Source organism: Myodes glareolus, chromosome 7 (genome assembly GCF_982192425.1).
Source record: "Myodes glareolus chromosome 7, mMyoGla1.1, whole genome shotgun sequence".
NCBI classification, from domain to species: Eukaryota; Metazoa; Chordata; class Mammalia; order Rodentia; family Cricetidae; genus Myodes; species Myodes glareolus.
Window position 1 is genome coordinate 29071550 of NC_142032.1, and position 12231 is coordinate 29083780.

At 40.1% G+C, this 12231-nt stretch overlaps 1 protein-coding gene across 4 annotated transcripts in view; it reads left to right on the plus strand.

The window, feature by feature from the left end:
• Rnls (renalase, FAD dependent amine oxidase) overlaps positions 1-12231 on the plus strand; it is a 277039-nt gene that overhangs the window by 249805 nt on the left and 15003 nt on the right. For 3 of the 4 annotated variants that reach the window (XM_048438855.3, XM_048438854.3, XM_048438853.3), the window contains one exon: positions 9162-9686. The exons of the other annotated variant lie outside the window; for it this stretch is intronic. In XM_048438855.3, coding sequence (XP_048294812.3) covers positions 9162-9314 — 153 coding nt within the window. In that variant the 3' untranslated portion in view covers positions 9315-9686. Of the gene's footprint in view, positions 1-9161; positions 9687-12231 lie in introns of those variants that run through there. 4 annotated transcript variants of the gene reach the window in all.

The following is a 12231-nucleotide window of genomic DNA, read 5'->3' on the forward strand; positions in this document are numbered from 1 at the left end:
TGACATCGCTGAAGCTGCTCTGTGAATTGTAGCATTGATTTGTGGCACATTCATCCTACATCTGCCCAATGGTTTATTAAAATTGGATACACAAATACCAATAAAGTGAACAGCCCCACTGAGAGTTGACCAAACCGCCTCATTTCCCCCCACACTGAGGACAAATTGTAGCCAGTAGTAATTTTACAGCAGCTCTGTCATACTCGGCACAAGGCTTTGCCGCCAAGCATCCATAATACGGTAAGACTTTCCCTAAAGTGCAATGAGGAAATGGGCTTATGACATCACCATTAAATATAATAGAACATTGAAGAGATGAGTAGACCAGAGGAAAGATGAGGTGACAAACAGAACACAGACGGCCCAATTAAAATTTACTGTCTCCACAGGAAGGTGCCCGTGTGTAGATAAAACTCTTTATGAATATTAAATTCTACAGCATGGAGTGAGGTGGCACTGGGGTCCTTAGAAATCATAGTCAGATGTGATGAGTCATTCAAAGAAATAGGCTTTAAAATGGGCAAAAAGGTATAATGAATGCCCCAATGTGTCATTATTTTTCCAGTTCTGAGTCACTTTTCCATAATATTAGATGTGTGATTGACAGATATTTTTAACACTATTCTTAGGGACACTGTGATAGAGAGATACAAAAGACATATGCTCTGTGTGTTGTTCCTGTTGTAACACAAAAACATAAGCATACAGAGAATTTTTAAGAAAGAATTTTAAAAGGTATGGGTGTTGAATGGCTAAGTCACCCAGAAAAAGTGATCTCTTTGCTCTCTGATGCCTAGAGCATTCAAAGAGATGTTTTTCATGTGTGTCCTCTCTAAAACACTACTTAAAGTCTTTAACTTCACTGAGGTATAGCTACAGTGTGGTAATAGTGTAAACTATTAGGTTTTCCAGCTTTTGAAATTAAGGTGAATATGTTTACATCCCAACAGACATATACACTATTAGTTAGCGGTGGTTCTGTGTCAATATACCTGTTGGGGGGGGAGCCTTTCTAGGGAAATGTGTATGTTGTCTAATGATCTGAGAAGCCTCAGGACGAGGTAGTTCTTCGTGGTGGGAAAGCCATAGAAGAGATCAACTGTCACTTCATGATAGCTGAGAAGCACAAGGGGGGGTCAAAGTACAAACATCCCCAGTAATCTAACTTCCTCTTACAGGCCCATCTTGTAATAGCTACTCCACCACAGGCTGGGGAACAAGCCTTTAAGACGTGGGCCATTATGGCACACCTACTCTGATAGGATGGCCCGGGTTTACATTTCAGTGGGCTAGAAAAGGCAAGGAACTATGAAAATATGTTCACCAGTTCCATCCATCTAAACCTTCATAGCTTTGCATTACTGCCAGTGTGGCCAATAACACACACACACACACACACACACACACACACACACAGAGAGAGAGAGAGAGAGAGAGAGAGAGAGAGAGAGAGACCACGATAGAGAAAATGCAAGGCAAGGATATCAGTAGTCAGAATTTACCTCAACAAGTGAATGTGAGACAATACAGCTTCCCTGAATTCAGATAAAATTTAACAGTCACCCTGAATAGGTCCTCCAGAGTGGATAAAGATCTTTTTAAGATACAATATTTCTATTCAAGTCACATATGACATCTCCTATCAAAACTCATACAAATTCAGGGAACCTAAGGTAACCACTAGAATGTAATATAAGAATGTGGTAAAATTATCTAATCTCTTACATGGCTATTTTTTCTTCATAAGAATTAGCTCATCCCATATTCCCTCCATTATACATGGATCATTCTTGCCAAGACACCCAGTTAATACCTTCAATTGAAGATAACAGTTGGCCTATGTATGCTGTTTTTTCCTGTACCTATGTACTCGTGTTAAAGTCTTTTATAACTTAGATGCAACAGAAGATTGACAATAAAGAAAGCAAAATAAGACATCTAAAATAACACAGTGCAATCAAAGTTCTGTGAAGAACTGCCATTGACAGGTAATGCATGTAGCATGGATAAGTCATGCAATCAATGCACACTCTGGACAGGAGAAAGAATACATGAGAACTTGTCGGGCTGTTCAGAGCAGCCTATCACTTTAGATGTATGAAGTAATACCTTTTAGCTGCAGCTACACATGGTAAAGCGACTGTGGAAGCAACCCTAAGTGGCAGAAGGAACTGGGGTTACATGGTGCTATCCTGGATATCTGCTGGCGATCTTCAAACACACGCCCTGGGAATTAGGAGGACTACTGCGTGCCATAAGAAACATGGTGGGAGATATGTTGTTTATGTTTTCAAGTAACTGACACATGCTTTTTCACAATGAAAAATAAAGCTTTGAAAACTGTGAAGTATTATATGGGAAAACCTGAAAATTCTACAGAAATGCCTTCTTTTGTCCAAACAGTAATTTTTTTCAAAGGCCTCAAGAATTGTAGGGATTCCCAACATACCAGGTTCCTCAACAGAAATGCAAGCACAGATAGATGATGAAACCATAAAGACAGTTCCTTGGCACCAAAATGGTGGACGGATGGAGACAGCCTACATCTCAGATCATATTTCTTAATTTATATAAAATTCATCTATTTTAGAAGCAGCTACCTTCCAGAGCTTGCATCTCAAAGGAGAAGAACGAAGGGTGGTGGTTGGCGACAGAGAATGAGTCACCGCAGCTAGAGGCGGAGGCTGAGACAGTGAAGCTGCTCAGGGCTTTATACCAATAGTCACGGTTTTGTTAGTTCCTGGCTCCGAACTTACATCTTCTAGCATTGTCTGAGTCGTCTTCTCCAATCCTATTTTTCCCACCATTTCTGATTTTTGTTTATGTGGTTCTGGAGACTTACACCTACAGACAAAGTTTTCTTTCCAAGTACAGCTGGAGCCCTGGTATAACACTCTATGGCAGGGCAGTAGTCTGTAGAGGAGTTTAGAAGATTTTAGAAAGAATTCTAGTTGACTTTTTTAACATAGAGGAAGAGACTCTGCTCGAATCCTTTTTCTTCACATTAAAAGGTCTCTAGAGAAAGACAGGGCATCAGGCTATCCTAGCTTTAGAGGAAAGAAAGAGGAAAAAAGAATAATTTATTCCTGTATTTCACATTACATCTGTTTTTTAGTCTTTTTTATGATTGCTGTATAGTGTATCCTAGCCACGGCCAGCTACAACCAACTGGTAGTGGCTCCCAGCAGCACTAAAGCGAAGGTGTCACAGCCACTTCTGTGCTCAATGAAAACCAATACCACCATTGATTAGTGATGTCTGTCAGGCGTTCCTGTACATGTCACCCCAATACACTGTGGCACTATTGGAGAGACCAGACTAGACTCTGGATTCAGAGCACTTACCTTTATAGTTGAAGAAGTCGATTCTCCCATTAGCAGCTATTCCTGTCAGCTCTACACAATGCTGTTCATTTAGACGGACTGAGAAAATGCAGAGCTTGTGGCTGGATGCATTCAAATCCAGACAATGCAGTGCTGTGCATCAGACAGACCCTGCCTCAAGGGTCCTGCTTCTCCTTAATTATCTTTTTTCTCGTGGGTTTTTACTACTTATTATTATGTATTTCACCATATCTCCTCTGCTAATCTATTTAATATTTGTCTTATTTCACCCATTATGAGATACCAGCATGGAGCAAAGTGATGTCAACATATGGGTTTCATACATGTGAACTTGGTTATTTTCTCATTAAAGTGGGCAGACCCTGAACCACAAATTATTTAATTATTTAAGCGGTCTGGCCACCGTCTGGAAACTGTTGTTCCACTGAAAAGAAACTCCAGTTAAACTCTTTTTCTGCAATGTCTTATCTGATACAGAGGCGACATCAGTGCTGAAAGGAAAACCCCTAGAGAGCTCAATAATGCAGTCATAAGAAAAACCATGTTGCCCATGTTCTAGACAGTACTGAGAGAAGATGGATGGTATGGAAAGAACATGGATGTCATAGATCAGAGGTCAGCAGTTCTGTGTCGTCATAGGAATGAGTCTCGGGAAAGACTAACAGTATATTTCTTTATTCACTTTTTATGGTTGTAAAAGATGTATTTACAGTTATGATTGAAATTCTGTGTGTGTGTGTGTGTGTGTGTGTGTGTGTGTCTATGTTTTAGGGTTTTTATTGATGTGGTAAAACACCATGACCCAAAGTAACTTTGAGAGGAAAGGATCTATTTCATCTTATACTTCCAGGTAACAGTCCATAGCTGAGGGGTGTCGGAGCAAGAGCTCAAGCAGGGCAGGAAGTGCAGCAGAAGATAAGAAGGATCACTGTTTCTTGACTGGCTCAGCCTGTTTTCCTGTATCCCCGAACCACCTGCCCAGGGATGGCACCATGCAAATGTGCTTGGCCCTCCCACATCAATCACCTAGTAAGAAAATATGTCACAGACTTCCCTACAGGCCAGTCTTATTGAGGACATTCTCTCAATTAAAATTCCTTCTTCCCGCATATGTCTAGGTTTGTGTCAAGTTGACAAAACCCAGTACACTATGTATAATTGTCCAAGCAAAGCATTTTAAATAGTGACTTAGCTTTATACATCTAGGAAATTCACACATGGGGGATGGAGCCAACTCATTGGTGCGCATCCTCACAGAGAAGGTATGAAGAGTAGACATACGCATGGAATCCCCACTTGCGGTGGGGTTTGTGCCTTCCAGTTGCTATCTCGCTAATGAACCTGAGCGCTCTTAAACTTACAGCTAATAAGCAGAGGGGAGCTTTAGGGGAAATGTTCTGCTCGGTTGTGAGCTGGTAATTCATCAGTGCCGTATAATTTAATTTGCTGAACGGTAAATGCCAGCTGCCAGATCACGTGGTTGGGAAAGTGGGCCACTGATTCGGCAGCCAACAGTGTAGATGAAATCAATCCCATCGCATTGAAGGTGGAATTGCCCATGCTGCAATTACCCAGTGAGGAAACTATGAAAGCATGGAGTGTGTTTTGGCAAGTGTCTTCAGCCATGTGAGACAGAGAGTCCTGCGAGAGAGGATCTTGTCATTGTCGAAACCACACTCTCTCGCAATAATACAGCCCATGGCTCTGCTTCCAGCCACAGCCAGGAACCACATCTCAATAGTTGTATTTAAAGTCTGTGTCAGGGCTGAAACAGCCCTATAGGAAGTCAGGTTTCTCTGGCTCACATGTGTGACACGGCTGTACAGAAAGAACTCTTGCCTGGTCTGGGTGACTAATGTAATACTCCTAGAAATGTAGATGTGTTAGATGCATAAATTCTCAGAAAAGACAAAGGTTTTTTTTTTCTAAGTGATTTAAATCCACCTGCAGAATAAAATGCAAACTCTCAAGTCTTCCCCACAATGGAGAGCCATCATAACAGAGAGTCCCCCACCCCTAGGCTAGTAGTCTGGGGTCCTGCCATTGTTCTCTTTGTCATATGTCCCGTTTCTGTGCATGCTAAGTTTCCCTTGCTTTCAGACTTGAAACATTTTGAAATTGTGAATGTCGCCACATGAATAGCTAAGACCTTAGAAGTTTCCTTCCTTCCTCGACATTTTATTGGCTAATCAAATAATCCAACATGTTAGAATCCTACCTAAGCAGAAATTGAAAGCTCTAGTTGTATGCCCACGTGTGTGCTTCTCTGTCCCTAATATGTGTTAGTTTACCACTCAAGGTCTTTATCTCAAAAGTTTCAAGATTATCGTCTGTGTGTATAGATGTTTCTATTAAGTAGCCTCCAGAAAAGTGTGAATATGAAGCTATCAGCATTGTGTTTGTGTGTGTGTGTGTGTGTGTGTGTGTGTGTGTGTGTACACAGGTGTCTCTCAAAATTTTTATCTGCTTAAGCAAAATAGAAGGGCTAGGAACAGCTTTCTGGTTAGCCCTTCCTGCTGAAGCCTGTGGGCTCAATCTCCTGCTGTGGGAACTCTTTCAACCAATAGCCTTTAAGATAACAGCCTACTTTTGGTGTGGTCTTATGTACTATAAATGCAGATGAAAAGCATTTACTGGCCTCTTGGCTGCTGGATTCATTTCCAGTTCTCAGTACACACAGAGGACTGCAGATTGCTACCCTTTCTGTGAATCTGTCCCCTAATCAATAAACATTTGTTCTACTCAATTCCAAGCTATTTGAAACTCTTTGGTACACCAACAAATTGACATCTAATGTGGGGCCCAAGTTCACACCATTGCTGGGCCCTGCCCAGACCCCTGTCTATGGTATTCTCCCACCCCGTGCAATTGAACTACCCTTCTGCTGCTGAACTACTTCTCTAGCGCACAGCTGAGCATGGTTTGGCTCGGTAGGCCTGCCACAGTGACTTAGCAGTTTCCCACCATGGTCCATGCTACCTGACGTGGTCCTGTCTACTGCTGTCCACTGCTTTCTACTGCAACTGCTCTGTGGCTTCTCTGGCTTCTGCCAGGCCTGCTCTGATCAGGCTGAGCTCTGACTGGGAGCAGAGGCTCTAACCCTACAACAGGGAACACAGGCTTGCATTCCTAGTTCAGATCCATGAATGCCAAGCCCGATCTCGGGCCAGTAACCTCCACAGGAGGAGAAAAGCTATGGATACTATCAAAATTAATAAAGATTTGGTTTGAAAAGGAGAAACTTCTTGATAAAAAGAAATGACAGCTCATCCACAGAGGTGACAATCCTACAGGTTGTAAGGAAACCTCATAAGGGTTGGGGCAGGGTTCTGTTCTTGTCTTGGCAGGAAAATACCCATCTTCGAAAAGTCAAGAGACCTGGACATCTAGATGCTTAACTAAGAAAAGATAGCTATCCACAAAGAATCACGAAGCAAAGAGATCTGATTTATGATACCAATGTCCTCTGCAGGGTAAAATTTCACTACCTAAACATACATATCTCTCTACTTCTCAGTATAATGATAGTTTCAACTCATTTAAAAATTAAAACTGGCTTTGCAGCTGGACAGTAGACACTGTCCTTCTCTAAATCCAAGCATGTTATTAAAAGAAAAAGTCAGAATTTCTGTCTCATCTTAAGAGCCACCTGGTAATGGACAGAAGGAAGATAAAATTTAGGGACTCCTATTATCAAAACTCTGCTTTCACAAAATTTAACTTCTCTCATACCAATTTTTGTCTTTATGGTACCTTTCATTGAATATATGTCTATATGAATAATGTTTAAGTTTTCCCCAATGAACAATTAATTTTCCTGTAGTAATCTTTGAAGTTTCAATGAAGAATATGGGGCTCCACAGCAACCTGGTTGTTACAATGTCATTCTGATAGTACCACTTTAAGATTGGTTTTGGGTTACAAACTGCTCAAGATGATTCCAGCTTGGCTAGCTGAGATGGTACACCTCCTTATAACATTCTGGCCAGAACTTCAGATAAGAACTTCAGAAAAACCCTACCAACTATTCAGAGACTATCTGCAATTGTACCAGACAGTAATCTTGAAACTTAACCATCATTTCAGTTTTTACAGATTCCATAGAAATATCATCACCCCCATGAGAGTTGAATGTAATTCTAGAAAACGATGTCCCATCTCCCAACATAGTTTGTCCTCAGGACTAGGGACATTATTAGGGGTTGGTTATAACTGATATAGGATTGGGGGTATAAATGAAGTAAACTCAAGGATCTCTCTTGAAAAAAAAAGGAATAGATGGGATGGGATAATAGGTAGATTACTGTGAGCTTACTCACACTAATAATAATAATAGTGAGTAATAGTGAGATTATTTGTGAGCTATTACTTATAGACAAATTACATTGGTATAGATTCTTGTATATTGATATAAATTCAAATTATATTTTTATATACAAATTATATTTGTTATATTCAATTATATTGAATATGCTCCTATTTCTGTTTACAATATTTGTGCACCTTTGCAAAGTTATTTTGTCATATTGTATGCCTGCATGTTTCTACCTTTGCTTAAAATATTTTTCATATTGATGCCATCTTAGGATATATTTATCACATTGTACTATACAATGAGTTTATCCCCTAAGAAATAGATCTTTGTTATACTCCATTCTGGGCTATTTTGGAACTGTTTTGTATGCCAACAATCTCCAGTACTGATGGGCAAGGGAGACAAAATGTAGCTTATAAACAAGGCTGTTCTCTGCAAAGCTTTTCTGCTTTTAAAGCACTGGTTCTCAACCTGTGGTTCATGACCCCTTTGGGGGTCTATCAATCCTTTCACAGGGACCGCATATCAGGGATCCTGCATAGCAGATATTTACATTATGATTCAGAGCAGTAGCAAAATTACAGTGGCATATGTGCAAAAGAAATGTGTTTCTCACAGTCCTGGAGGCTGGGAAGGCCAAGGTCAAGTCATTGACAGGTTCGGTGTTGGACCTGCTTTCTTCATAGTTGATGGATTTTAACTGTGTACTCCCATAAGATCACTTATCTCACACCATGCCTTTCACATCCCAAAGGTCCTTTTCCCTAATACCATCACCATTGGGGTCAAGATCTGTCTTAGTTAGGGTTACTATTACTGTGATGAAACACCATTACCAAAAAGCAAGTTGTGAGAAAAGGGGTTTATTTGGCTTTATACTTCCATATCACTGTTAATCATCAAAACTCATGGCAGGAACTGGAGGCAGGAGCTGATACTGAGGCCATGGAAGGGTGCTGCTTACTGACTTGCTCCTCTTGGCTTCCTCAGCCTGCTTTCTTATAGAATCCAGGACCACCAGCCCAGAAATGGTAACACCCACAGTGGCCTGGGCCTTCCCCAATAATTCCTAATTAAGAAAATGCCCTAGAGGCTTGCCTTTCTTAATTGAGGTTCCCTCCTCTCAGATAACTTTACCTTGTGTCAAGTTGACATAAAAATATGCAGTACAGGAGAACAACATATGAATTTGGAGAGGGCAGGTGAGCATTCAGACCATAGTATCTCCAAATCTAGAAGTTCAGTACATTTCCAGTTATTTGGTAATTAGAAATTTAAACATTTGAGAATATATATGTAAATATTTTGACAAGAGGTAACCTTTGATATAGATTTGGGTTTTTTTGTTTGTTTGTTTGTTTTTGTTTTTTGTTTTTTCCCCCCTGTGAGTAAAATTTTATTTTCTCCAGGGAGCAAAAGCCTAGTTGGCATTACCATGACAGTGTAGTGACACACTGAATGCCAACTCCAATCTTTTTTTTCTTTATTTTTGCTTTTTTCAGGTTACAAACTCAGCTGACAACTGTCCTGGCCAGATGACTCTTCACCTCCACCCTTCGTTGGTGTGTGGAGGAGATGGATTTACTCACTCCACCTTCGATGGCTGCATTGCCTCTGCCCTGTGTGTCATGGAAGCTTTGAAGAATCATATTTAGTGTCTATGTTCTTGTTTCTACATTCTCTTTGGGACTCTTTGTTTTCACAGACCTCTGCTATGAATTATTCTGGTTTTTCTGTGGAGAAGAATTACTTGGAAAAATTTAAGTCTCATTTTTCATATGAAATATAAAAACAATGTAATAATATTGATAGCTACCACCCATAGTAAAAGGATAATTTCTTAGACTTTGCTCCTTCCCTGCATTCTCTGATTTTCTATGACTGATCCTTGTTAAAGTAAAATAATTCTTATGAGGAACAAATAACCATCCACAGAATTATACTAAACCAAAGTTCCCATTTATGGGCCCAAACCTTTGTTATCTTTTTGAAAACTTCAGTCCTGAATAAAGAACAACCATTACCAAGTCTTGTGTTATAACTTCACACATATCCTTGAATTGACATTTTTGCAAATTATTAAAATGTAAGATTTCTCTGAAATGTGGAATAATTTTTGTTTCTCATTTGCTTTCCAAGTTATTAAGGCTCTGGGTAGTAGGTCACATATGTCACCAGACTACAGTCTGAAGAGCAGCTTGACCCACAAAAGGACCCCCGACAGGTTGGCTGAAAATGACATGAATCTTCATTTGCCAAGTTGCAGAGTACTTTTTAGCCTTAAAGCAAATTTCAACCTTCATATGTGAGATAAAAATTAAACAGAACTGAGAGGAAGTTTATCAGTCTTTAACATGAGATCTCCTCGGACTGCTGCTGTCCATCGTACCACTTGCACTGTGCCACGGCTAATGAACTTCCTGTTGGTCAACAGAAATCCTGCTGATCAGAGAATAAGTGCATTTTAAATCTCTCAGTATTTTCTAACTTAGCCATTTGGCATGTCACCCATATACTTCAGTATTTGGTCCCATGATTGCTGGCTGGAGAAAAATTGAGCCTCAGGTTTTCAAGTAAGCTATTTCTTATTAATTTGGAAAGCAAAAATTATGACAGTCTGTCTTAAAAAAAATAAATCTGTGTGTGTGTTTAGGATGCAGTTTATTGCGTGGTGGTGGTGGTAGGTTCTCCTCTAATATCTCTAACCTCATGAGCCCTGGGTAGTTGGCTAGCTTTCCGGTATTCGGCATGATTTTCATCTTGTTGAGAAGACTTTGGGTTCTATTAGAGAGCTGTTGGTTACCATTAATATATGAATACTACTATTGCTTTAAGGATGTATTGCCATGCTGGTTATTGTTGTGGTTATAGGTATCCTGTTGTGGATAGGACTATGGGTTTCTTCCCTCCCTTTTAGCCAGCTTGCCTAGCACTTTCTAGTACTGGGAAAACATGTCTCAGGGAAGAGGTTTTCGGGTCAGATTCAGCCTTATCCTCTATGTTCTATGTGCAAAGTGTCTACAATCATAGGGTCTCCAATCTCTGGGAGGCAACAAAGAGAAACAGCGATAGCATATGTTGTTTGGGGGTATCGCTTGGATTCTCTTGGCCAACAACTGAAAAGGGAGATTTCTCATGCATGGTGTTGGGGTTTTTGATCATCTATGGAATCTAGTAGCATGGTCAGCCTAATTATAATAACTTCATCTAAACTATATTTATCACTCACCAAGGAAATCTCTCTTTGTACCTAAAGCTCAGAGTACATCTTGGATGAGTGGGCAAAAGGATTGTGAGAGTCAGAGGACCAGGAAATCTGCAGTAAAACTGTGTCTCCTAGAAATGATAGGGAAGCTGTGCTCAGGATACCTCAACAGTATGTCTACCTAAAGAGACCTGAACAAGGACTCCAATGGACATGTTAAGGTGGAAAGGGGAAATATCATGGGACCCCACCCCTAAACAAAGAACTACAGGGAGTGAAGGAATGCTGAGAGAGAGAAAATTAGGCTTCCCAAGGAGAAGCCTCCTAATTGGTTATCAAATCCTGTAGATGGAAGCTTTTTTCAGTCCCAAAGAAACACAGAGGCTTATATTAATTATAAACTATTTGTCCTATTAGCTCAGGCATATTATTAACTAGTTCTTACAACTTAAATTAACCCAGAATTCTTATCTATGTTTAGTCACATGGCTTGGTACCTTTTCTCAGTGTAGCATACCTCATCTTGCTTCCTCTCTATTTAGGTGGTGACTGCAAACTGAGCCTTTCATCTTCCCAGAATTCTCCTAGTCTGGTTGCCCTGCCTATACTTCCTGCCTGACTACTGGCCAATCAGCACTTTATTAAACCAATATAAGTGACAAATCTTTACAGGGTACAAGAGCATTATCCCACAGCAAAGTCCCAAGTGGTTAGCTCTGAAATCATATACATAAAACAGTACTAAACAGACTCGGCATATTTTATTCAGATATTTATTCATATATGTAACAATAATTAAAGAAAAAAAGGCCATGAATTTAAAAGTGGGAAGTAGACATGGAAGAGATTGGAGGAAGAAAAGGGGAAGGGGGAAATTATGTAATTATATTGTAATCTTTAAATAATTGAAAAAGAAACAAGTTTAAGGCTGTCCTCAGTGTTGCTATTAACCAAAGATGGCCTTAAATTAATGATCTCCCTACTGTCACCTCCTGAATACTGGGAAATCAGGTGTGTATACTATGGTCTTGGTTACTTTTCAGTTGTTGTAACAAAACACCATAACCAAGACAACTTGAAGAAAGGATTTAGTGGGACTTAGTGGGATTTAGTTTCAGAGGATGAGTCCATGACCAACATGGTAGGAAGCTTGGCAGCAGGCAGACACAACACTGGAGAGCTTACAACCTGAGATACAACCATGAGGTAGACAGAGATAACTGGAAATGACATAGGTCTCAAAACCCATCACTAGTAGCTTCCCTTCTCCAACAAGGCCACACCTCCTAATCCTTCCAAATAATTCCATCAACTGGGAACTAAACACTCAAATACAGGAGCCTATGGGAGCTATTCTCATTCAAACC